The sequence below is a fragment of the Clarias gariepinus genome, unplaced genomic scaffold, assembly GCF_024256425.1.
Source record: "Clarias gariepinus isolate MV-2021 ecotype Netherlands unplaced genomic scaffold, CGAR_prim_01v2 scaffold_35, whole genome shotgun sequence".
Lineage (NCBI taxonomy): Eukaryota > Metazoa > Chordata > Actinopteri > Siluriformes > Clariidae > Clarias > Clarias gariepinus.
In genome coordinates, this window is record NW_026521002.1 from 235,559 (window position 1) to 260,674 (window position 25,116).

The following is a 25,116-nucleotide window of genomic DNA, read 5'->3' on the forward strand; positions in this document are numbered from 1 at the left end:
TCCTAACTAGCACACACATTTCAGGTCCGCAGCACGCACACACACACGCGCACTATTTTAATAGAGGAAGTTCATGCACAGAATACAAATGTAAGGCAAAGTCAAAGTCGAACACAAACAGGCATCATGACGATCAGACACACACACACACACACCAGCTCCAGGCCCAGAGACCATGACTTTAGCACGGAGCTAACCAGCTGAACTTCTATCGGTGAGACGTCTGAAGCTCTACGTTCGGTCAGTAACTCATCGCAGCAGCTGTTTAGTCCGTTACTGTTGGAGTTAAACCTGACTGTTACCTTTACTGTCTACATCAGCGGAGATCAAACGGGCAGACGGCAACGACCTCGTCATTTTAGTCCCAGTTGTGTGATTAAATAATAACAGTAATAAAAACCCCTTAAATATAAATATACAAATACATTTTCAAGAGCTGAATTTTCTAAAAAAGGGTTTTTTTTTTCAGTAGCCTGCGTTAACGTCATTAAATTCATTAAATTATATATATATATATATATAAACATTTACACCACGTTGTCATGTCCTTCAAATGGTGCATTTTATTGTACAGACTATTTATATATTGGTGTAACAAACCTTTACACACACACACACACACACACACTCAATAAGCTGTACTTCAGAGAGAAAATTATAAAGAGCTTCGAGAGCTGAGAAACTTCTACTGATCAAACAGAAAAGTACATTAAAGAAAGGAAACAAGTGACAATGACACAAGTTTCCAAAAGAAATTATATTATTATTATATTATTATTATATTATTATTATATTATTATTACATTTATGTTACACAAGATTCAGGGACTGTTTGTGGAAGAGACACGAGAGACACGAGAGACATGAGACAAGCTGTTGGGTCGCTTATCTTGTTCTGAATTGCATTTCCCAAAAACTACTGCATAAACAAACAAACAAACATTTCACAACAGAAACCATCAGCTAGACTCTCACTGGAGAAACCTGTGAGGACAGGACACACACACACACACACACACACACACACACACAGTCACTCACACACACACACACACACACACAGTAACTCACACACACACACACACACACACACACACACACACAGTCAGTGTACATACTTATGGTATAGTGTATACCCAGTGTGTGCCAGGGATGAAGAGTGTTGCTCAGATTTAGCGCCGCACCGTCTCCCAGTGTCTCCCAGTGTCTCCCAGTGTCTCCCAGTGTATCCCAGTGTATCCCAGTGTCTCCCAGTGTCTCCCAGCGTCCTGCTCAGTTCATTCACATCATTCTGATCCTGTTGTTATTCTTGTCTCTAATAATCTCTGGACTGGTTGAAGATACGAGCTTTAATCACAAACTAAATACTTTTATATTTATTTTATCATCTCTTAATCAGCTTTTTCTTTTTACTTGAATGACTTCATTTTAATGTCCTTTAATTTCTCTTCTGTCCACTGTCTCGTTTTCTGTAGCCAGGTGGAGAGGACAGGACATAGAGAGGACAGGACGTGGAGAGGACAGGACATAGAGAGGACAGGACATGGAGAGGACAGGACATAGAGAGGACAGGACGTGGAGAGGACAGGACTTAGAAAGGACAGGCCGTGGAGAGGACAGGACATAGAGAGGACAGGCCGTGGAGAGGACAGGACATAGAGAGGACAGGACGTGGAGAGGACAGGACATAGAGAGGACAGGACGTGGAGAAGACAGGACATAGAGAGGATAGGACGTGGAGAGGACAGTACATAGAGAGGACAGGATGTGGAGAGGACAGGACATGGAGAGGACAGGACATAGAGATAACAGGACACACATGTCTCCTGAGTCAAAGGCTTTGGTGCTGTTAAAGTATAAAGCCTTGTGTTTTTCACAACATTGATTTTGTAGCTGAAACATCTGGACCTGATAAACACACAGTTGTGTCTCTCACAACCACATGAGCCACAAACCTGTTCCAGCTTCACTTCACCCTGGTGACCACCGCTATACTCTTCACGTCCTCTGGGGGACACTACAGGACAATTTATGGGTTGCACATCTCACACATTTCATCAGTTTTTACTCCTTTTGAGATCTGACAGCAGGTCTTAAGATGGTCCTGTGCTTTAGTCACACTGTTCACACTGAGTTGCTGTGAGAGTCACTGGTGAGTGATGTTTGATGTCTGCAGTGACTCAATCAGCAGAGAGCCGTATTCCTCCTCGTCGTATGTTAACGTGTCCACGCACCTTCTACAGTACAGTGAGACGTCCTAAATGAGAGGTACAGTACGCCACATCATGTTCCTGGTGTCAGTCATTCAGAGACACAACAGTGATGGAACTACATCCGTATGTATGGAAGGTCACGTCGTCACTTGATTGTGAACTTTATGTTGTCTCTTTTGTATAGAACTCAGTTTATCTACTAACTTAAAATGTCAATCTGTCTTGTTTTAGCTAGTCAGTGAATTAGCTTTCTTAGTTATAGCTAGTTATGTTTTGTTCATTGATGTTGTATGTGTCTCCGTGGTTCTGGAGGAACGTTGCTGTGTCTCACTGTGTACTGAACTCTATCTGGTTACCCATATGTAAGCTGTACCCTGATGCATGTCTGACAGATATGTCCATATGTAAGGTCTGTTTTTCCAAACCCAAATGAACATTTTCCCATAATGCCCCACAGGCGTCGTCCACGTCACCCACGCTGTCTATCGTAAGTACCATCTGATCCTACAGGCCTACTGCAGGAGCTCTCACACTCACTGGGTTCCTACCACAACGACGATGAATCAGCTCAACTCCAAGGTTCAGGACAGAGACACACGTCCAGCAGATCCACCGATGGATTTATGGACGTCTGGTTCGATCAGAGTGCCGTATTTACATACTGTACACTTTATCAGTTCATCTGCTTTGATTCTCAGGAGAACTTCATTATCACTTTGCCTTTTTGTCAGATGATGGAATTTATTTAGATGATCTGTCTATGAGTGTAATTCGAGTGATACTGTATATACTGTATGTTCCAAAGCATATGTTGGGTTTAACTGCAAAAGTAAATAAATTAATTCTGGAGTTTTTTGTTTGTTTGTTTTACAATCTGCCTTTTTTTACATTTATTGGTGCAGTGTAAAGCTCCTGCAGTCCCAAACCTCCCTCAGTGATACACTATGTACAGTAACCTTGTGTGTGTTTTTACCCAAACTATAATGAAACGTCCAGAGCCCCGCCCTTGTGTTAAATAAAATCAATCTCGGTCTATAAAAACAATCTGACGGTTTTCTTTAAACAGGAACAAACCCGACACTCGGCCTCACTGTTATAGACGTACACTCGTACGTAATTCATCTCTCCGTGTAGATATTCACGCTGTTCACACACACACACACACACACTGCTGATAGTCTCCTGGGACACCTCCACACGGGCTCGTCACCGACGCGCGGTGGATTATCACGTGTTAGTAAAATGTTCGTGTTTACTGAACGTGTAATGACCTGAAACATCACGTCTGCTTCAATACAGAAAACACTGCAGGGCAATAGATGTACAAGGCAAATATTAATGCTGTGTGTGTGTGTGTGTGTGTGTGTGTGTGTGTGTGTGTGTGTGTGTGTGTGTGTGTGCCTGTGCCAATACATGTGGGAGGTAAAGGAGGTGTGTGTAGAGCCATGGTGAGTATTTTGGGATTCAGGCTGAGGATTTTTTTACTCCTTACTGGAGGTTCATATTTTTTCTAATCTTTTCTCTCTTCAATCTGCAGGAATAATCAATAAAATGTAAAAATAGTAATAATTAATGTTTATTATTATTATTATATAAAAATGTATGCCACAGCGTGTACCAAACAGATTGTTAAAGTCTTAATGCTCAGTGTATAGTATACAGACATTATAACACTGTGTGTGTGTGTGTGTGTGTGTGTGTGTGTCTGCACACAAATCATCTAAAATATTATATAAAGTCCAGATATAAACACACACACACACACACTAAATACTGTTTATGATATACACCGATCAGCCATAACATTAAAACCACCAGGTTTGGGGGTCACTGGGCGACTCTCAGGGCGTGGCTCCGCTGTGGACCGGATGTGTTTGTCCCGTTTACTCCATAGAGCTGGATGGGATTGAGATCTGGGGGGTTTGTGGACGGGGTGGGGCGGGGTGTGGGCGGGGCGTGGGCGTGGCTGAGTAGGTGTAACTGATCTACAGTGTTATGGACCTGGAGCTGGTGTTATTGTTATGGCTGATCAGTGTACAGTTATATATAATATAAATATAAATGTGAAGCCACTAAACACATGAACTGAGGCCTGACTTCGTCTTCGTCTCCTTCTGGCCATAAACTCTCGATTATAACGAACTAAAGGAATAAATAATAATCAGTGATCTACTCTGCACCTGTCATTTCTAAAACCCCTTAAATACAAAGCATTCTGTTAAACAGATATAAATATGAGAAAATATTGGCTTTATCGTTAGCTTCGGATCGTTTTACACTTTTATAGACATTTATAATAATCTGCTGAGGACCACAAACAGCTGCTCGTTAGAGAACGGGGTTAAACACAGGGTCGTGAAGTTCTCCACCAAATACAACAACATGAAACACTGGTACTGTAGCGTGACTGTAAACTAATTACTACAGTGAGACTTGTTTCTTGGATAAGACGGGGACATCCGCGTCTACGGCGTTCTCCGGGACAGGAACCACACCTTCATCGGCTCCTTCTTGCCCTTCATGGTCACAGGGCCTCGGTACTGCAGGTGGAACTGAGGATCAGCGTTCTCCACCGACTGTAAACACCTGAGGGGACGACAACACACACACACACACACACACACACACAGAGACAGAGAGACAGAGAGACAGAGAAGATAACACCTAACTGCATCTGGATCTCAGGAGGCGTTAAACACACACATGAGGTACAGCATGGTGTGGGACAGTGGAGGAGCAGTTCATCCCTCAGGCGCCGTGTCTCCGCCCCACGTCCCCTCCCACGTCCCCTCCCCCGTCCCACCCCATGTCCCGCCCCATGTCCCGTCCCACGCAGAGGGATGAAGAAGTTTAAACGTGAACGTGACCCTCACACCGCCGTCACGTGTCACGCCGCGTTAGTGTTTTATTCTACACAGACGCTCACCTGTACGTGAACTCGGACACGTTGATCCTCCCCTTCTCGCCCGTGGTCTCGGTGCGGCTCGTCAGGTTCACCGTGTTCCCGAACAGGCAGTAGCGAGGCATCCTCTGACCTATGACCCCTGTCACCACCTCCCCAGTGTGGATGCCGATGGTGATCTGAGGAAACACGTTTAATAGTGGTGTATGTTTAACGGGGTGTGTCCTCCAGAGTGTGTGTGTGTGTGTGTGTGTGTGTGTGTGCGCAGGATGAAATCACTGCATGTGATGGAAAACATGGAATAATTTAGACTACGATGCTTTGAATTTAATATTCCATGTTATAAAGTAAACCAAGTACAAGATTATGAAACTGTTCATCTCCTGTTATTAGCCGAGTTTACAATTATTACATCATTTAACACTCTTTATACTCTACATCTTATAACCAGGTGAAGTGTTTAAAAGCTTAGACGTCAGCACGAGTCAGTGTTTTAATCAAATATTGAGTCAAATGAAATGAAACGAGTTTTCTTGTGGTTCTAAAGTTCTAGAGCGCTAACGGAGTCTCTGCTGTTATTCCCTGAGCTCTGTTCTGCGCGGCTGGTGTTAGACCTGAATAATGCTGATATTTGGTTATGTAGCGCTAGCAACAGTGACACAAGCGGAGTGGGCGTCGGCTCCATTTGTCATTTGACCACCAGCTGGAGAGGAGAAGCGTTTAGAGAGAGAGAGAGAGAGAGAGACTGGACATACATCACCACCAAATATCTAAACCAATCGAAGCTATACTGACCTCCAGCATGACCTGCACACACACACACACACACACACACACTGGCTCTGTCAGAGCGCTCTGCTGTGAAGTTGCTGGGATACGGTTTTGCCTCGCGCAGCCTAAACATGTACGATCACGCACCGCCGTCGGAGCGAGATTTAATCAGTCTGTGTTTTCTACTGAGGCTGAGAGTCTCCTCCTGTCTCACTGCAGCCTGGAGCTCCATCAGGATCAGTGATCTGGGTCCATCACCATGACCTTCACATGACCTCATTAAAAAGTTCTTTTCCTGCATGAAATCCAACGCAACTTAACAGCCTCTTAGTCTCCATGAGGAAGAATAAAGAAATAACTTCATCTATAGAACCTTGAAGATTTGTAAGAGTGTGTGGATGTTCTTGTTTTCTTTGGAGAGATGGAATTAATCTACACCCACCTGCACAGGCTCCTCGTCCACCTTCACCTGTCCCGCGATCTCCATCATGTCCAGCGCCAGGTGACAGATGGACTTGGCGTGGTGAGTGCAGGGCTCCGGGAGTCCGCTCACCGTCATGTACTTATCACCCACCGTCTCCACCTGGACAAGACACGCGACACACGCAATACATTCCATAATGATAATTATAATGAGCCCACATGTTTCTATCAATATTATTAACAGTAATAAATTCAGTTCATGAACATTTCTGCATCATCAAAAATAAGTAGAATAAAATAAAAGCATCATCATGTCCCTTATCATGGCTCATATACTGTAGTGCCTTTAATTTTACAGCAGAGCAGTGAATATTTAGTTATATGATCGGGACATGTTGAATTTTGTTTTATGTATGACCATGGACAAAAGTTTAGTCTGGGTGAGTGTTTTATAAGTTCTTTAAGTAATGAATTAGAAGTAAAATTGTATTTCTGATCCGTTAAACTGATCCGATCTGTGGGTCAGAACCATCGTCCGCGTGAGGTTTGGAGATCTTCAGGTATCTTCAGGTGTAACCCATTTCTGCTGGTTAATAAAAGCATGTCGACTGTTATTTCCTGTAGCTCAGGATTGTTCCTGTTTATGTCACTCAGCTGTTGCTCACGGTTCTCCGTCCTGCGTTCCTCATGGATATAAACCCCTCACTGGATGTCATGTGAGCGCTCGATCGGACGTCTATAATAACAGAATGGCAGTAAAATTCCGCTGAGCACCAACGGAGCCTCGACACGTGGTGATGTTTCAGAGCCGCTCGTATAACTAAAATAAGCGAATCGGCTCCAGACCCACACTTTAAACACACGTCTTTTTTGTGACCGCGTCTGTCGAAGACACCGTAAACCCGCAGGACCACCGAGACACTCAGAGTCTAAAGTAAATATTACTGTTTTTGGTGAGAGAGCCTCGAAAGCGAGCGCCCTGCTTCTGTCGTCTAGTTTAAAGTGCATTCCTGTCTGAAAGGCTGGCACATAAATTAGGAGGCCATCTTTCTGCACACACACACACACACACACACACACACACACACTGGCGCTGTGGAGCACAGAGCTTTAAAATAGAAATCAGGCTCATAAACTGGATAGAATATTTTGGGTTCATATTTTATATATGACTGTTTTTGAGATAAAGTATCAGCCGAATGCTCGTTTATCTCGGATTTAAAGTCTGACTCATTTAGTTTATTTAAAGTTCATGTTGTTAATGAAGCTATTAATCAGACTTTATCTTGTCCTGTGCTACAGAACCGCAGTGGTCCGAGCATTACTCTCAGTCACCTTTCAGCATATTTGACTAAAGTGTCTAAGTTTAGACTCCACTTCACTCTAATAACAGTGCAGACGTGCGGACTTCAGAAAGCAGACTGAAATCTGCGCTATTAATAAAACCACAAGTTGCTCGTTCAGTCTCCGTCTAAAGATGGACAAGCTCCGGAGTGGTCCCGTCTGTCTCAGACGTCTCCACCGTGTGAGGTCCTACATGATGGTCTTTCTTCCGGCCCGTCTCCCAACGCCGATCTGCTCCAGAGTCAATCAGACACTTCCTGATCTTCTCCACAACATGATGCTGCCGCTAACAAGCTAAACCTCAGGGATGGATCTGCAGATGATTGATGTTGCCTGGTTTTCTCCAAATGCAATGTTACTACATGACAGAATCACGTTTCTTCTGATCACAAAACCCTTTGAAAAGCTTTAGACTGAAACTCCAGCAGTGATGTATTTTCACCGAGGAACGGTTTGTACCTTTGTACCATAAAGGCCTTAACGTGGCAGCTTCTGACCAAACTGAAGCACTTTTCCTCAGTCGCAGTCTCCACGTTGTTCTTCAAGAATCTCTGGCAACTTCACTTTCCTTCCTCAAACATGTCTTACAGGTCAACATACACTTCATTAGACCTCATGATTTGGTTTTTAGCCTTGTTGGCTGTGAAGCTTAAAATCCATCCAAACCACGTCTCATCACATGGGTTCACCACGGGGGAACAGTATTTCTTTTAAGTTGGAAGAAAAGTCTTCAGTTGTAGTTAATAAATTTGTAGGTAGATTTGCATTAAACTGTAATTTATTTGCTGTTACCTTTGAACTGCCAGGAAATGTTGTTAGGTTTGTAGTAAAGGTTAATAACTTTCCTTTATAACTTTATGCTTTTTTGTAATTTTGCAGTAATCCTTGACAAGTTTATAGTAAACTTTAATGATTTTTCAGTAAACTTTAATCCATTTGTAGTTAACTTTGATTTGCAGAAAACTTTATAAACTTTGCATTAAACTTAAACTTGAACTTAACTTGTATTGGTGTAATTAATTTAATAGGTTTATAGTAAAAAAATGTAAATTTGCTATAAAGTTTGATAAGTTTGTTGTGAACCTTAAAATATTTACACTAAAGCTTCATTTGCAGAACACTTTATTATTTTTGCAGTTAACTTTGACATGTTGTAGGAAACATGAATGAATTTTCAGTAAACTTTGATATATTTGTACTTCACTTCGATTTGCCAGTAAACTTTAATGCACTTGTAACAAACTTAGTAGTATTTATATTTTATACTATTCGACAAACATGAATTAAACATGAAAAAGTTTTCAGTAAATACTAATTAATCGTCAAAAGTCTGAGAGAACTTTACGATCATTTTGATAAACGTGTTGTTTCGTGAGAATGTTCGTGACTTACCTTGTAGACGTACGGATTCTTACGCGAGTCAGTCAGAATGTCGAACTTGGTGTAGATGTCATTGAGAAGGTTGACGATTTTGATGGCTCCCTCGGCCGAGGCGTGTTTGCTGCAGAACGCGTTGAATCCCACGATACCACTGAACAGGATAGTGACGTTGTCGTAGCGTTTGGCGGGAACCGGACGTTTGTGGCGCAGCTCGTTAGCTACCGACGGCGGGAGAACCGAGTACAACAACCTAAAAGACAGAAACCAGCCAAACAACTGCTTTTACTTATCGAAAGACTGATGAAATGTGCAAACTATCTGAATCGAATAGTGCACTGGTGTCACTGCTGCCAAACTGTAATACCGTGATTTAGGGGTTTAATTAGTGAGCTGAATTCGAGCCTCGGGGAGATTTCCTAAGATGGACATGCGGTAAACGAGGCGATATAAAATGATTCAGACTCGCAGGAGCTAAACAAGAGAAATTAATTAGCCGCGATGACGAGAGCTCATTATCCTAATGACCCTATTAGACATTGTTGTTTGTTCAAGTGTAGACTTTTCTTCACATCTGTTTCATGCAAACGAGCTGATAAACGCCGAGTCGCTTCCAGAAATAAGCTGAAGGCTGGATTCAGATGCATAGCGGTGAGGAGATGCTGCCTGGAGTCATCCTCTGTACACAAACTCAGTGTGTTCAACGACTCGAGACCGGCGGCGTGGCTACACACCGCCGCGTACATTCAAGCTTTATGATAAAAATGGAGGAGAGGTTGCTATAGAAACCGTCGCAGGTCAGCTTGTTAGTCTGAAACGTCCGCAACGCATTACATAATGAGCTGGCTTTGTCACGGCACATTCCCACAATCCGCGGCTCCTCCTGCATACAAATCAGCTGCTCGGGGGGAGACGCCAGCGCCCGCGTCAAACCTCCAGAATATCTCAGTGTCTTTCAGTTATGTGATGGAGATCGGAGCAGCAGAGCCTCGTATAAAAACATGACCTGCGTCACAGACCCTCACAGACCAGAAGGAGGAAGTGAACCCAGTATAATCTGAGAATAAATTCACATTCGTTTAATGTTCTTATTTTATTTATTAATTTACAGGATCCACAGTATTAATACATTTAAACTATGATGGGATGAATAAGAGTATGGATAAGTACTCCGAGTATTTATTTTATCTTTAAAAAGACGTAAATGTTCTGAACTTCAACGATCTCCAAAAGTTCTCCAGGATCTTACAGATTAAGTAAAAAGATTATTTTTATATGTTTTTAAATTATATTTTTGAATAAAATTCACACTAATCTGCAGCGTCATTGCTGCAAATATTAAACAGTAACACGTGACTCTGTAACCTGCTGTTGAATATTTAAGACGTTTTTCCTCCACACGTTCAGTCTCTTCCTAATCCTGCAGTTTAAAAACCTTATCTTTGTGTTTCGACTATAAAAATGAGATTAAACAGAATTAAACGGAGTTTTGACACAAACCTTAACGTGATGGATTCGCACACACACTCACGCTCTCCCCATCGCGTCTGCGCTCTCTCAGGCTGAATACGTGCTGGAGAGCGAGTGCGCGGCGGGAGGCTGTGTTTAAATCCCCAGACGCGGCCCAGAGATCCTGCTGGTGCTGATAAGAGACACGTAAACACCTTCCTGCAGGCGCTTTGTTAAAAACCGTTATCACCAAGTCGCAGTGTGTGAGCGTCTACAACCCCAGCACACACACACACACACACTCCTATGCTTAAACTCTGACTAAACAGGATTATTATCATTAATGTTCTGATTATTTTATTTCTGTAATCAGACGCGTTAACGCTAATGACGGAGATCAGAACGACTTTTGTTTAAGGATTAAAACAGTGATTATGGTGATAATTAGTTTAATCAGAAGGTTGTGAGGTCAGAACCCTCAGCTCTCCATCTCAATACAAATCTGTAATTTCATTAAAGCAAAAACACTGACGTCTGGATGTGGCCCGGGTGCACTCTCATCACAACCACGCCCTAATGTCTCCGCGCGGGGACAACTCGGGGACACGACACAGCACCATGTGTTAAAGCGTCTCCTCTCACACAGCATTGCAGTCGAGCTTCTGGATAACTAAAGCCGACAGACGCTGGTGTGATAGCGCGGCCACATCGGACGGTTTAGATCTCAGTCTCAGGTGTGTGTGTCTCTGTGATAAAACCTTCAGGAGAGCTTTTTAAATAAAAAACCCGTCCACAACCGCGTCCTTCTCTCCAGAAGCCTCGTGATCAGTAATAAATACACCCCAGCCTCAGTGTTCTCTCCAACACACTCATTACTCCATCAGTTTATCACATGTTCAGTTTTTATCGTCGTGCTTTAAAACCTCTCTGCTGGGTTTCGTCCATCTTTAAACCCCACGCTCCACACACTGTCTGCTATATAAACATGTCTAACACACACACACGTGCGGCTGTGTTTGTGTGTTGAAGCAGACTGATTTCCAGCAGAGCGAAACCGAGGCTTATTTTCAAAAGACAAAAGCATTGCGTCCGTGACGTTACTGCAGAAAGACCAAACATCTACAGAACCAAGAAATATAACGAGTGGAAAGAGAATAAACTCTGTTCCTCACGTTCTGAAGGAGAAGATCTCCAGTGACCTCAAACTCAAATTGTGAAGGATTTACATTTACACATTTACATTTGGGCATTTGGAAGACGCTCATATACGGAGCCACTTACAGAAAGTGCTTTGAAGTTCTCTGGACCTCACTGGACAGATACTTATACTGACTTGTCTTGGCATACAAAGCATTTTTAGCATACGAGTGACCAAATCAGACCAGACCAGACCGAACCGAACCTGACCGAATCGAACTGAACCAGACCAGACTAGACCAGACCAGACCAGACCGAACCAGACCAAACCAAACTGAACTGAACCAGACCAGACCAAACCAGACCAGACCGAACCAAACCAGACCAAACCAGACCAGACCGAACCAGACCAGACCAAACCAAACCAGACCAGACCAGACCAGACCAGACCAGACCAGACCGAACCGAACCGAACCAGACCAAACCAGACCAGACCGAACCAGACCAAACCAGACCAGACCAGACCAGACCGAACCAGACCAAACCGAACCGAACCGAACCAGACCAGACCAGACCAGACCAGACCGAACCAAACCAGACCAGACCAGACCAGACCGAACCGAACCAGACCAAACCAGACCAGACCGAACCGAACCAGACCAAACCAAACCAGACCAGACCAGACCAGACCGAACCGAACCTGACCAAACCGAACTGAACTGAACCAGACCAGACCGACCAAACCAGACCAAACCAAACCAAACCAGACCAGACCAAACCAGACCAGACCGAACCAGACCAGACCAAACCAAACCAGACCAGACCAGACCAGACCAGACCGAACCGAACCGAACCAGACCAAACCAGACCAGACCGAACCAGACCAAACCAGACCAGACCAGACCAGACCGAACCAGACCAAACCGAACCGAACCAGACCAGACCGAACCAAACCAGACCAGACCGAACCGAACCGAACCAGACCAGACCAGACCAGACCAGACCAAACCAAACCAGACCAGACCAGACCAGACCGAACCAAACCAGACCAGACCAGACCGAACCGAACCTGACCAAACCAAACTGAACTGAACCAGACCAGACCGACCAAACCAGACCAAACCAAACCAAACCAGACCAAACCAGACCAGACCAGACCAGACCAGACCAGACCAGTCCAGACCAGACCAGACCAGACCGAACTGAACTGAACCAGACCAGACTGAACCAAACCACACCGAACCAAACCTGACCGAACTGAACCAGACCAGACCAGACCAGACCGAACCAAACCACACCGAACCGAACCAAATGTTGGCTGAGTTGCGCGTGCAGTACGTCTGGAAGCCGCTGAAACCTTGTTTATGTCAGTGTAAAGCTAAGTGAAGTGAGTATATGTGTATAAGTGTAGTATACGTACTGTACCCTTACCCTTACGTATACCCTCACCCTAGTTTTTAGTTTTTTTGCATTTTGTGTAGGATTTAGTGAAGACACGCACTGTGTATCCCAGGAACGGTATCAAGAAAAAAAAGGAGACACTTTCAGTTTGGTTTTAAAGCAGCCGGTATCAAGAGGAATCATAAATTAAGCTTAAATGAGTTCTAATGTTTATTTATTTCATAATTTATTTCATTGACATGTCTTTCCTAAATGTTTTATATGTAAAAAAAATATGATTATAGTGTTGGAGAGTGGTAATATTGGTTTAATTTATGATGACAATGCGATTTACAATACATATATTTTCATTTTTAAAACTCGCCTCCGGAACGGATTACACTCGTATGTTGTGGTTCGGCTGTAACAGAATCGTATAAACTGCATTATGTGACGTCAGTGGAAGCAGTCTGACCCGATCCGGCCCGATCTGCATGGGAGGGGGTGTAAACTTTTTATAATCTGTTCAATAGGTAAATATTATCCGTGTAAACATGTGATCTGTTGGGATAAATATAATCTTCCCGTGTGTGTGTTTGCCCCACGTGGGGGTAACACTAGGGGGCGTGACGAGTTTCCAGGAGGTAAATGTCTCTTCCGTTTCTCATCAGTAACTCAGTGAGAACAAACACCCTCCTGCTCTCCCTCCTGTCTGAAGAAGGAGCTCTGTAATGCAGTAACACCACTGACCAATCACAGATCAGACCGGGGTCTTGTAACCAATCACAACACAGAGGGCGGGGTTTATCTGAACTTTAAAGTATTACACTGTGTGTGTGTGTGTGTGTGTGTGTGTGTGTGTGTATCTCAGCTCCATGTGTCTCTGTACACTCTACAGGACCGACCTGTCCGTCTTCTTCTTCTCGTCCTCCAGGGCCCTGAGTGTGTGCTGCAGCCGGTCGGTCAGGATCTCCAGCTCCTGCGTCAGCTTGTACTCCTCGCGGAACTGCTCTCCTAGCAGCACCAGGTCGCGCGTGGCGTCGTGCAGCGGGATGTCGCTCAGGTACAGCCCCCTCCGGGTCAGGTCGTCCAGGTTCATCACACTGACGGGACGGGATTAGAGCACGGATACACACACGTCAGCTCACACTCTCACACTCTGGTCATGGCTTATCCATCAAGGTCATGAGGTTCAGTGAGAGAGAGAGAGAGAGAGAGAGAGAGAGAGAGAGGAGAACCTGGGGGAGCAGAGGAACAGGATGTTCTCGGTCTCGGGGAGGGAAATCATCTGGCCTTTAAGCCTGAGGCAGCTGATCTCCGTCCCTGTCAGCTCGTCCTCACACTCCGCGCTCTCCACGTTCAGCAGACCCTCCTACACACACACACACACACACACACAGTGTAATACTTTAAAGACACAGGTGGATTAGCCACACCCCCTCTCGTTGTCTTGGCCACACCCACCTTGCTCCGGAGCACAAACACGGTGTTGATGTGAGACAGGATGCCATGGAAACTGAAGTCAATGTGAGGTCGCACCAGGGAGAACACAGAGGGCAAACAACACACGCCAGGCTGCAGCTGTCTCACACACACACACACACACACACACACACACAACATTAATCATTAATGAATTATAAATAAATCAATCACAATTAGAGAGCTCTGAGTCCTCTTTATAAATAAAGCTCTCATGAGTTACTTTACTGCTCCTGGAGGGTGCCAATATTTCTGAGATGGTTCCTGACCTGCGGCAGCACTCTGAAGATGGCGTTTCCACACTGAGTGAGCACGAGGTCTTTGTCGAACATCAGGTGGAAAGGGAAAGCCTTGCAGAAGGTGTAGGGGCTGATGCGCGTCTCCTGAGTGCCGTTCTCCTCGAAGCCGTCCAGATCTTCATAGCAGGCCTCCTCCTCCTCATCCTTCTCCTCGATCAGGAACTTGATGTGGTCACACTCCTCACCCTTCTGCTGAATCACCTGCCGGGGAACCCGCACCAGGCGCCATTATTATTACCACTATATTAATTACAGTTCCATTAGAGATGAGACGCTCGCTCGGTCAGAGATCAGACTCGTCTGGGGTTCAGTGTGAGTGGGCGTGGCCCGTGGGCGTGGCCTGTGATCAGCTGATCAGCCTTTGGAGGCTTTGGTGGACGAGACCTTGGAGGTGTTGGACACGCCCGCGCGTACCCCCCTTACATCATCCACTGGAATTATTATCAGTATAGCAATAAATAACAAGATGGTGTTTAAACGCTGTGTTTGGGTTTTAACAGGGAAAACTCATTTTATACGGAATGAGATACATTTAATTACTTATTAAACTTTTAAAAAGGTTTAAATTTGTAATAAAATCAAGAACAATCATGATATTTATAAAATACGTATAAGAATCCACGTTTTAATGGAATCAGCACCGAGGTCTCGTGATAATATCGTATTGGGGCGTGACTGGGGATTCCCATATGTACTGCATCGTGCACACACACACACACACACACACACACACACACCTTAGATTAGATGTTTATTGTAATATTTCCTGCCCACTAGTTTAGGGCTTATGTTAAACCATACAATAAACATGTATATAACACTGAGGTGTGTGTGTGTGTGTGTGTGTGTGTGTGTGTGAGAGAGAGAGAGAGACACATAGAGGTTTATGTACTAATAAAGTCTGAAACACATCCGACATGAGACACTAAAGAGAACCAAAAGGCATCCAAACATTTACAAACAGTAACAAGTTGAATATCTGAATTCACGTCTAATCCGACAACATCAGTGTCTACTGTATAAAGGCTGATCCAATCTAATCTACTCTGATCTAATATGAGCCAATGCGATCTAATCTGATCTACTCTGATCTAATCTGATGTAATCTAATCTGATCTAATATAATCCAATGCAATCTAATGTAATGTAATGTAATGTAATGTAATCTAATCTAATCTGATCTAATCTAATCTAATATGAGCTGATCTCCTCTGATCTAATGTAATCTAATCTAATGTAATCTAATCTGATCTAATTTGGTCTGATCTGATTTAATCAAATCTAATATGATCTGATCTAATCCAATCTGATCTGATCTAATTCGATCTGATCTGATCTGATGTAATGTAATCTGATCTGATCTGATCTAATCCAATCTGATCTGATCTGATCTACTCTGAAGGTAGGAAACCTCACCCAGTTTGTACTTGTGAGATAACGAGCGAGTCATTAGTAAATATAATGAGATCTGTTAATCAGGTTACTGGAGATCATGAGATGAGGAGAGAGGATGAAGCTCCACGTGTCGGCGCGCTGCAGGTCATGTGACTCGCTGAAACTGGTTTAATCCGGTTAGAATCCCAAATCACTGCAGTTGAGTCGTATACTATAGGAATGTATGTATATAACACTAGATAATAAACCTGTGTGTGTGTGTGTGTGTGTGTGTGTGTGTGTGTGTGTGTGTGAGTGTTCTGCTCAGATCCAGACCATGTTCTCTGACGTCAATCCGGCGTGTCGTCTCCCTGCAGTCGCCATGACGACCGTGGCTAATGTTTTATCACCCAGAGGAGTGTTAGATTTGGAGGTTCTGTCGTTTTTGTTTGCTCATTTCACACTAATGTGTGTGTGTGTGTGTGTGTGTGTGTGTGTGAGGAACAGTATGGGGTCTGAGATATAATTAGTTTTTTGTCCCTTCTTTACGAAATAAACGATGTGACAGGAGAATGATCTCATCGTCTGAGACGGAGAATTGTCTTGTCCTCTTCTTTATGATCATCACACACACACACACACACACACACACACAGACACGCAGGCAGACACGCAGGCAGACACACAGACACGATCTGGGAGAGTCTCTATAAAAACCGTGAGTGTAATAGACTGATCCTGAGCTGGTGATGAGACGAGTGTGATGTGTTTGAAGTGAAGCTCACACAGCATTAACACTGCGCTAACTCATCGATTAGTGATATTAATCAGTAATGTTTAATATTTACACTTAATTCATAATATTTCATTAATTATTAATTCATCTTTTTTCTGCCTGGATTTTATAATCCTTATTTTTGGTAAAGATTAATGAAGGTGTGAATTAAACACGGGGTGTGTGGCAGCAGAACAAGGGAAATGTTCATCTTCATTAATTCAATTAATAAGTGATTTAAATCACACACACACACACACACACACACACACACACGATGGATACAGCAATGTAAACCCATTTATCAGCCGATTAGAATATGGAAAGATAAGTTTTGCGTGGTTGCTATGGTGATGAAGTGGTCTCAGTGGCAGTGCAGGAGGCGGAGTTTGTCACCAGACTGGTGATAAAGACCCACGGCGAGGACACGGAGGACAGGACGCGACTCTGTCCAGCCTGAGGTATAGAGAACCACGGGGCAGAAGAAACGTGTGCGACGTCATTCCACACGTACTGATACACTGTGTAGAGTTTCACTGCAAAATCAGATAAATCCATTCCGTCTGTTTTGAGAATTTTTTTAAATGAATCAAGAATTGTTACAAACTGTTTACATAAAAAAGTCCAAATAGTTTTGATTTTATCAGTGTCAACTGTTTTTGCTATATTGAGATTTTTCTGAACGCTATAACTCCACCTCACACGGGTTTGTCCCGATTAATAAATCAGCCTCCAATTTAATATAAACGTAATAATAGAATAAACTCATGCTGTGATTGTGATTATGTAGCGAGTCACTGGCGGTAAATTTGGACGAGATTGGGTTCCTGCAGGTTACAGCATCAACAGCCTCGTCCCCTATCAGTCTCATTGCAGTACATGAAACACTACAGAAGTCCATGAGTGCTGGGGAAACTGCAGCGGCTCTCACACTGTTAAACTCCTTTCTCCTGCCTTCAACATTCTCTAACAATCCAAACTTAGAGAAGTCATGTGACTGGCTCTTTTTGGACGTGTTGATGAAATATGGACGTTCACGCTTCAAAGTGCTCAAAGTTTTGTTCTAGACGACCCTGTGAGTCTCAGGACAATAATTTCCGGGTAATATTAAAAGTCCACAAAATAGAGTTTTGCAGTCAAACCTCTCCCATGTCTTCTGCTGTACTGAATCATCAGGACATGTGCAAGAAATGACTGCAGTGATTATGGGACAGTGAAAAGTATTACAGAGCAGGTGATGTTTGTACCAGGTGGAACATTCATCTCTCTGCTCCAGTGCCAGGACATTTTGTCCTTTTTCTGTCCCTTTGGAAAGCTGATAATGAGTCAGTGTGGTTAAGTGTTTCCTACAATACAAGTAGGAATATTATATAAGAATATATGATTATTAATATTATTTCTAGGCATACTGAATACTTTTAAGCTTGAAATAAATTTGTTCTATTAGAAGATTCATTTTCTAATTTAATATTTAGTTATATAAATATTGGCTATATATTAAATAGATATTAAATCTAAAATGGAATTTAAATCTAAACGTATTAAATCTAAAAGCTAATATGTCAGTTTTTGATGTAATAGATGCTGCAGTGCATTCTGGGAGATCAGCATGAGCCCTGCATTAAACCTGTGGTGATAAACCGGTGAAGGCATCAGTTCCAGGTGTTTCTGAGACACTCGCCTCCTCGGGGGGAACGCGGCTGTGAGTGCAGTAACTGTGGAGTCAGAACACTTGAGATGAGAGTGAAAGAGAACCTTCATGTCGATCTCGGTGCCGTGGATCTGCTGGGCGACGGTCTTGATGATGCCGATGACAATGTCCTGCAGTCCCTCTCTCTCGGAGTAATAGTGCAGAATGAGGCTGCTTCCCTTCTCGGCGTCCGTGCAGCGAAACGACGGCGCGCGCATGCCGGGGTAGATGGTCCCGAGGTGGTCATGAAGAGCATCGAGGTTCTGAAAGAAGAAAAACCTCTGCAGTTAAACACGTCCTGGTCTTTTTATAAGCTGCATCCTCATACAACTGTTAAAAGAACTGACTGCAGTCCTTGTCTTACCGTGTACAAAGTATTGGCACCCCCTCGCTTGACCCAGTTATGGAATGGATCCACTGGTGCATGTTAGGGGTGCCAATACTTACTACAGAGTAACATTTCCAATATGCAGATATTATCCAACATCAATAAATTTCACGGTAAATAAACCTCAGTGTGTTTTATGATGATGGCTAAGCCAGATCTTTACACTCCCGCTAGCACGCTAGCAGTCTAACCGTGTACTTCACTTACATCACTCACACAAGTCTTTTTCAAATCACATAAATAACTGCGACTTACCTGCAGGAACTCCCGGACGTTGGAGCCGAGCACACGCAGGATGGTGTCGTAGCCGGACTCCTGACAGTACTCGAAGAACATCTTCCCGAACATCTGCAGGATGTCACCGGCATTGATTTCTGTTTGAAACAAAAACACACGTCGTGCTGTCGAGTCCCTCTCAAGGTTCTCACCTCTTTACCTTCCTAACGTATATTATTATTCATGCGGAAGGTCATGTATAAAACTGTCACGCTATAAAGTTATATTTTGTAAAGTTTTGTAATAAGTAATAATGTTTTGTTTTGTTTTAACAAGTTATCACATTTTGTGAAGTTTTGTAACATTATATCATTGTGTAACGTTTTGTAATAAGTTATGTTTTGTATTTAGCAAGTTATTACATTTTGTAAAGTTTAGTAACAAGTTATAAAACTTTGTAAAATTCTGTAAAATTATAACATTTTATATGTTATAACATTTCATCAGATTTTTCAACATTATGTAACATTTCTGTAACACGTTCAACACATTTTTGCTTTTGTTATTTTCAATCTGATGGTTATGATTGATGTTTTTTTTAAACTATTATCAGGTTATTTTTAATAAAAGTAAAACTCACTTAATACTTTGCTTGCAGCGGCCACCAGGTCATAAGTTTTGGCATCCTCGTAGATGATTCTGACCAGGAACTGTCCTTCCACATCCACCTGCGCCTCCCGCCTGAGAAAAAACATGAGTGTGACTCTGTCTCTCTTCACCCCTCATACACTCTACACTGCTACAACCTGACACGACCTGATTTATTATTATTACAGATCAGCTTTATTTCTAGGTGCAGAATAAAACAGCTGTAAAGCAGGACAGATGTGCACCAGTGGAGGACATGAGCCAGTACACTACTCTACACTGTAAGTTCAGAAACTCCATCATGGTTAAAACTGATCAGATGTAAGTATTGCATATCTTTTACATGTGTGCTGTGTTTAATGCTGATCTCTAGAAACAGAACCGATTCACAGTGGGATGATGAACGAGCGTGTTACACAAACACACGGCGCTGCACTGAAACTGCACCAGAGAGGAAAAAAAACCTCTCAGCACAAAAATAGCTCAGATCTCATTAATCAGAGCCGAAAGTGTCCACACGGTGCAGATAAAACCAGGCTGAGATAAATACCAGAGCTTCTCCAAACACACAGTCAAGTGTAAAAACCCATACAGGCGTAAAGAACCCTGTTTATACAGCAAATGTCAAGTCGTACTGTAAATACAGTCACAGCAGGAAGTGACATAAAGACCACATACACAATGAAAAACAGGGTTTAGTCGAGAACCCACTGCAGGACGGAGAACATCTCCTATGTGTGTGTGTGTGTGTGTGTGTTGAACTTGACTCTTCCTGACACTGAACATCTGGTCTCTGCAGAATAAAGCTGATGTTATTCATGTCGTGGGAAAAAGGGTTTTATTTAAAAGAGAAGCCGGATATATTTTTTATTTATTGATTCTACGTACAGTTACACAGACTACAGAACTACATCACGCTCTGGTACAGGGTTATCACCGACTGGTACAGGGTTATCACCGACTGGAACAGGGTTATCACCGACTGGAACAGGGTCATTACTGACTGGTACAGGGTTATCACCGACTTTAACAGGGTTATTACCGACTGGTACAGGGTTATCACCGACTGGTACAGGGTTTTTACCGACTGGTACAGGGTCATCACCGACTGGTACAGGGTTATCACCGACTTTAACAGGGTTATTACCGACTGGTACAGGGTTATCACCGACTGGTACAGGGTTTTTACCGACTGGTACAGGGTTATCACCGACTGGAACAGGGTTATCACCGACTGGAACAGGGTTATCACCGACTGGTACAGGGTTATCACCGACTGGTACAGGGTCTTTACCGACTGGTACAGGGTCATCACCGACTGGAACAGGGTCATCACCGACTTTAACAGGGTTATCACCGACTGGTACAGGGTTATCACCGACTGGTACAGGGTTTTTACCGACTGGTACAGGGTTATCACCGACTGGTACAGGGTTATCACCGACTGGTACAGGGTTATCACCGACTGGTACAGGGTTTTTACCGACTGGTACAGGGTTATCACCGACTGGTACAGGGTTTTTACCGACTGGTACAGGGTTATCACCGACTGGTACAGGGTTTTTACCGACTGGTACAGGGTTATCACCGACTGGTACAGGGTCTTTACCGACTGGTACAGGGTCATCACCGACTGGAACAGGGTCATCACCGACTTTAACAGGGTTATCACCGACTGGTACAGGGTTATCACCGACTGGTACAGGGTTATCACCGACTGGTACAGGGTTTTTACCGACTGGTACAGGGTTATCACCGACTGGTACAGGGTTTTTACCGACTGGTACAGGGTTATCACCGACTGGTACAGGGTTTTTACCGACTGGTACAGGGTTATCACCGACTGGTACAGGGTTATTACCGACTGGTACAGGGTTTTTACCGACTGGTACAGGGTTATCACCGACTGGTACAGGGTTATCACCGACTGGTACAGGGTTTTTACCGACTGGTACAGGGTTATCACCGACTGGTACAGGGTTTTTACCGACTGGTACAGGGTTATCACCGACTGGTACAGGGTTTTTACCGACTGGTACAGGGTTATCACCGACTGGTACAGGGTTATTACCGACTGGTACAGGGTTATCACCGACTGGTACAGGGTTATCACCGACTGGTACAGGGTTTTTACCGACTGGTACAGGGTCTTTACCGACTGGTACAGGGTCACACCGACTGGAACAGGGTTATCACCGACTTTAACAGGGTTATCACCGACTGGTACAGGGTTATCACCGACTGGTACAGGGTTTTCACCGACTGGTACAGGGTCATCACCGACTGGTACAGGGTCATCACCGACTGGTACAGGGTCATCACCGACTGGTACAGGGTCATAACCGACTGGTACAGGGTCATCACCGAATGGTACAGGGTCATCACCGACTGGTACAGGGTCATCACCGACTGGAACAGGGTCATCACCGACTGGAACAGGGTCATCACCGACTGGTACAGGGTCATCACCGACTGGAACAGGGTTATCACCGACTGGTACAGGGTTATCACCGACTGGAACAGGGTTATCACCGACTGGAACAGGGTCATCACCGAATGGAAAAGGGTCATCACCGACTGGTACAGGGTCATCACCGACTGGTACAGGGTCATCACCGACTGGTACAGGGTCATCCCAACTGGTACAGGGTTATTACCGACTGGTACAGGGTTATCACCTACTGGAACAGGGTTTAGTCGAGAACCCACTGCAGGACGGAGAACATCTCCTATGTGTGTGTGTGCGTGTGTGTTGAACTTGACTCTTCCTGACACTGAACATCTGTCTCTGCAGAATATAGCTGATGTTATTCATGTCGTGGGAAAAAGGGTTTTATTTAAAAGAGAAGCCGGATATATTTTTTATTTATTAATTCTACGTACAGTTACACTGACTACAGAACTACATCACGCTCTGGTACAGGGTTATCACCGACTGGTACAGGGTTATTACTGACTGGTACAGGGTTATCACCGACTGGTACAGGGTTATTACTGACTGGTACAGGGTTATCACCGACTGGTACAGGGTTATCACTGACTGGTACAGGGTTATCACCGACTGGTACAGGGTTATTACTGACTGGTACAGTGTTATTACTGACTGGTACAGTGTTATTACTGACTGGTACAGGGTTATTACTGAGGGTCCAGTAGAATAAACATGATGCAGGAATGTGAATTAATTACACTGTTGACATTTACGCTCATGTTTAGCTTATGAAATCACCGCCCACATTAGGATTGTCTACTTATAACATTAAATAAACAAATGGAAGAATGTTTAATGTTCTGCATTTCTTTATACTTTCACTACAGCAAGCCGAAACAAACTGCAACTGAAGGAAATAAAGTAATGAAATAATATTAAAGTGAAAAATAAAAACTCAACCTATTAATTCTGTGGGGTTTTTGTTGAACCTCTTTCTTAACATCGGGCTCAATCTGGACTCATCCCACTGTGTGTGTGTGTGTGTGTGTGTGTGTGTGTGTACTAGTAAACACAGCTCCAACAGCTCTTCTACTAGACATGTTTTACCATGTGACTCTAAAGTATTAGAGATGGTGATCTCCCACCACTCTCAGGGTTCAGCTCTGTCCCTCCAGTGTTCAATCATCTGTTTTACACTTTCATCATTTCACCACTTCATCTCCTGAGTTGTTGTCTTCGCTTGACACACAGTAGCATCTTTTCCACGACCATCAGGACTGAGAAGCTCCTCACTGCACCGGTTAGAGGAAGTGTTGAGCTGAAACTCAATCATCACTGCACTAATTATCACTAATATGATTAAAGCTCGTAACTGTTTGCTCGGGGGCTGGGGGGCTGGGGGGTGTATAAACATGTTCTACATTAAATAACACACTGTATGGTGGAAGAAGACAGTTTATGATGATGTTCCTCAGTCCAGATGTTAAACACAGACAGTCTGAAAGTGTTCGGCTCTACATCCAGTTAAACCCAAACTCTTCAATATTGAATATATAAATAAATATATAATAAACACACACACACACACACACACACACACAGACACACACACACACATATATATAAAACTATAATTCTATATATATATTTATTATTGCTTTGCTTACTTGATGTCCTCCCACACATCTGGACCATAATTTCTCAGCACCAGCAGTTCCAGGGCATGGTTCACGAAGCCATACTGCACACACACACACACACACACACACACACACATTAACAGCCATGGGTAATGCATATTATTATTATTGAACATAAAGCGGAGATCAGGCGGCTCTGTGTGTGTGTGTGAGTGTGTGCGTGAGTGTGTGTGTGAGTGTGTGCGTGAGTGTGTGTGTGTGTGTGTGTGTGGTTATAAATCCCAGTCCGGCTCTGATCAGGTTTATTATGGCTCAGGATGTTCAGCTGTATGATATCTGTACACTATTACTACCCGTTACACACACACACACACACACACTGTGTTACTCACCATGATGCAGTGTCACGCTCTATCCGCTCGCGCTCAGTAAACGCATTAACGCGGCCGGTCTCGAGCTGCAGCGGCTCCACCACCATCAGCCGGAGCCCAGGCGCGTGACTGACAGCCCGCGCGGCCAATCAGCGCTCAGGACCGCCGTGACGTAGGAGGACCAGAGAGCGGCGCGCGCTGGGTGGACACAGTGCGCATGCGTGGCCCAGGGAAAGGAAAAGCGCACTTTATTTAGTTTAGTTATTCAGTTGTTTGTTTATTGTTGTTTTTGTTTCTGTCAGTGGTTTTATAAAGTACAGTGTAAACGAGTGAAGTTATGGAATAGAGAATATTAATCATGTTTTATTTTTTAAATAAGGATTCAAACACATTTAAACTATAATGTAATTATATTTAGAGTTTTTTATCATCACTATGAGAGTTTTTTCAAAACATTTTCCAAGTTTCCTAAACTCTGAACATCCGTCCCTGTGGGCCACACAATTAACACATTTCTTCTTGTTTTTCACCGATTTAAAAAGCTTCTTTAACACACAAGCTGAACCAAGACCAAAACAATGTCATTTTACAGTCAAATGTAGAGATAACATCATCTCCATAACATAACGTATAGACGCTGAAGTGAAAGTGAACAGCTGCTCATATTGTAAATCGAAACACAAATATATTTCCTGGATTTTATTCCATGCAGTTATGCAAATACATACATCACAGCTGATTCTAATCTGGACCACAGCCAGGCGTGGAGGGTTTCCAATCACATGATCGTATGTTCTAAAGGAGGA

The 25,116-nt window shown here is 43.6% G+C and overlaps 1 protein-coding gene across 1 annotated transcript; it reads right to left on the reverse strand.

The window, feature by feature from the left end:
• Nucleotides 1-3,822: 3,822 nt before the first annotated feature.
• gucy1b1 (guanylate cyclase 1 soluble subunit beta 1) lies at nt 3,823-24,422 on the reverse strand. The gene is made up of 13 exons (XM_053490935.1): nt 24,332-24,422; nt 23,967-24,040; nt 19,861-19,961; nt 19,260-19,378; nt 18,682-18,879; nt 14,748-14,978; nt 14,461-14,577; nt 14,235-14,368; nt 13,902-14,099; nt 9,046-9,283; nt 6,329-6,469; nt 5,140-5,294; nt 3,823-4,799 (listed from the first exon to the last, which is right to left on the reverse strand). The coding sequence occupies exons 1-13, from the start codon at nt 24,332-24,334 to the stop codon at nt 4,679-4,681; spliced, it is 1,830 nt and encodes a 609-aa protein (XP_053346910.1). The 5' UTR covers nt 24,335-24,422; the 3' UTR covers nt 3,823-4,678.
• Between the last annotated feature and the right edge of the window lie 694 nt (nt 24,423-25,116).

Excerpts from the sequence above, each read along its gene's own strand:
- gucy1b1 (XM_053490935.1), bottom strand. Across the intron at positions 14,100-14,234 it reads CTGTTCCTCTGCTCCCCCAG|TGTGATGAACCTGGACGACC; the intron begins GTTCTCCTCTCT and ends CCGTCCCGTCAG. Across the intron at positions 9,284-13,901 it reads GAGAAGAAGAAGACGGACAG|GTTGTTGTACTCGGTTCTCC; the intron begins GTCGGTCCTGTA and ends TCTGTCTTTTAG.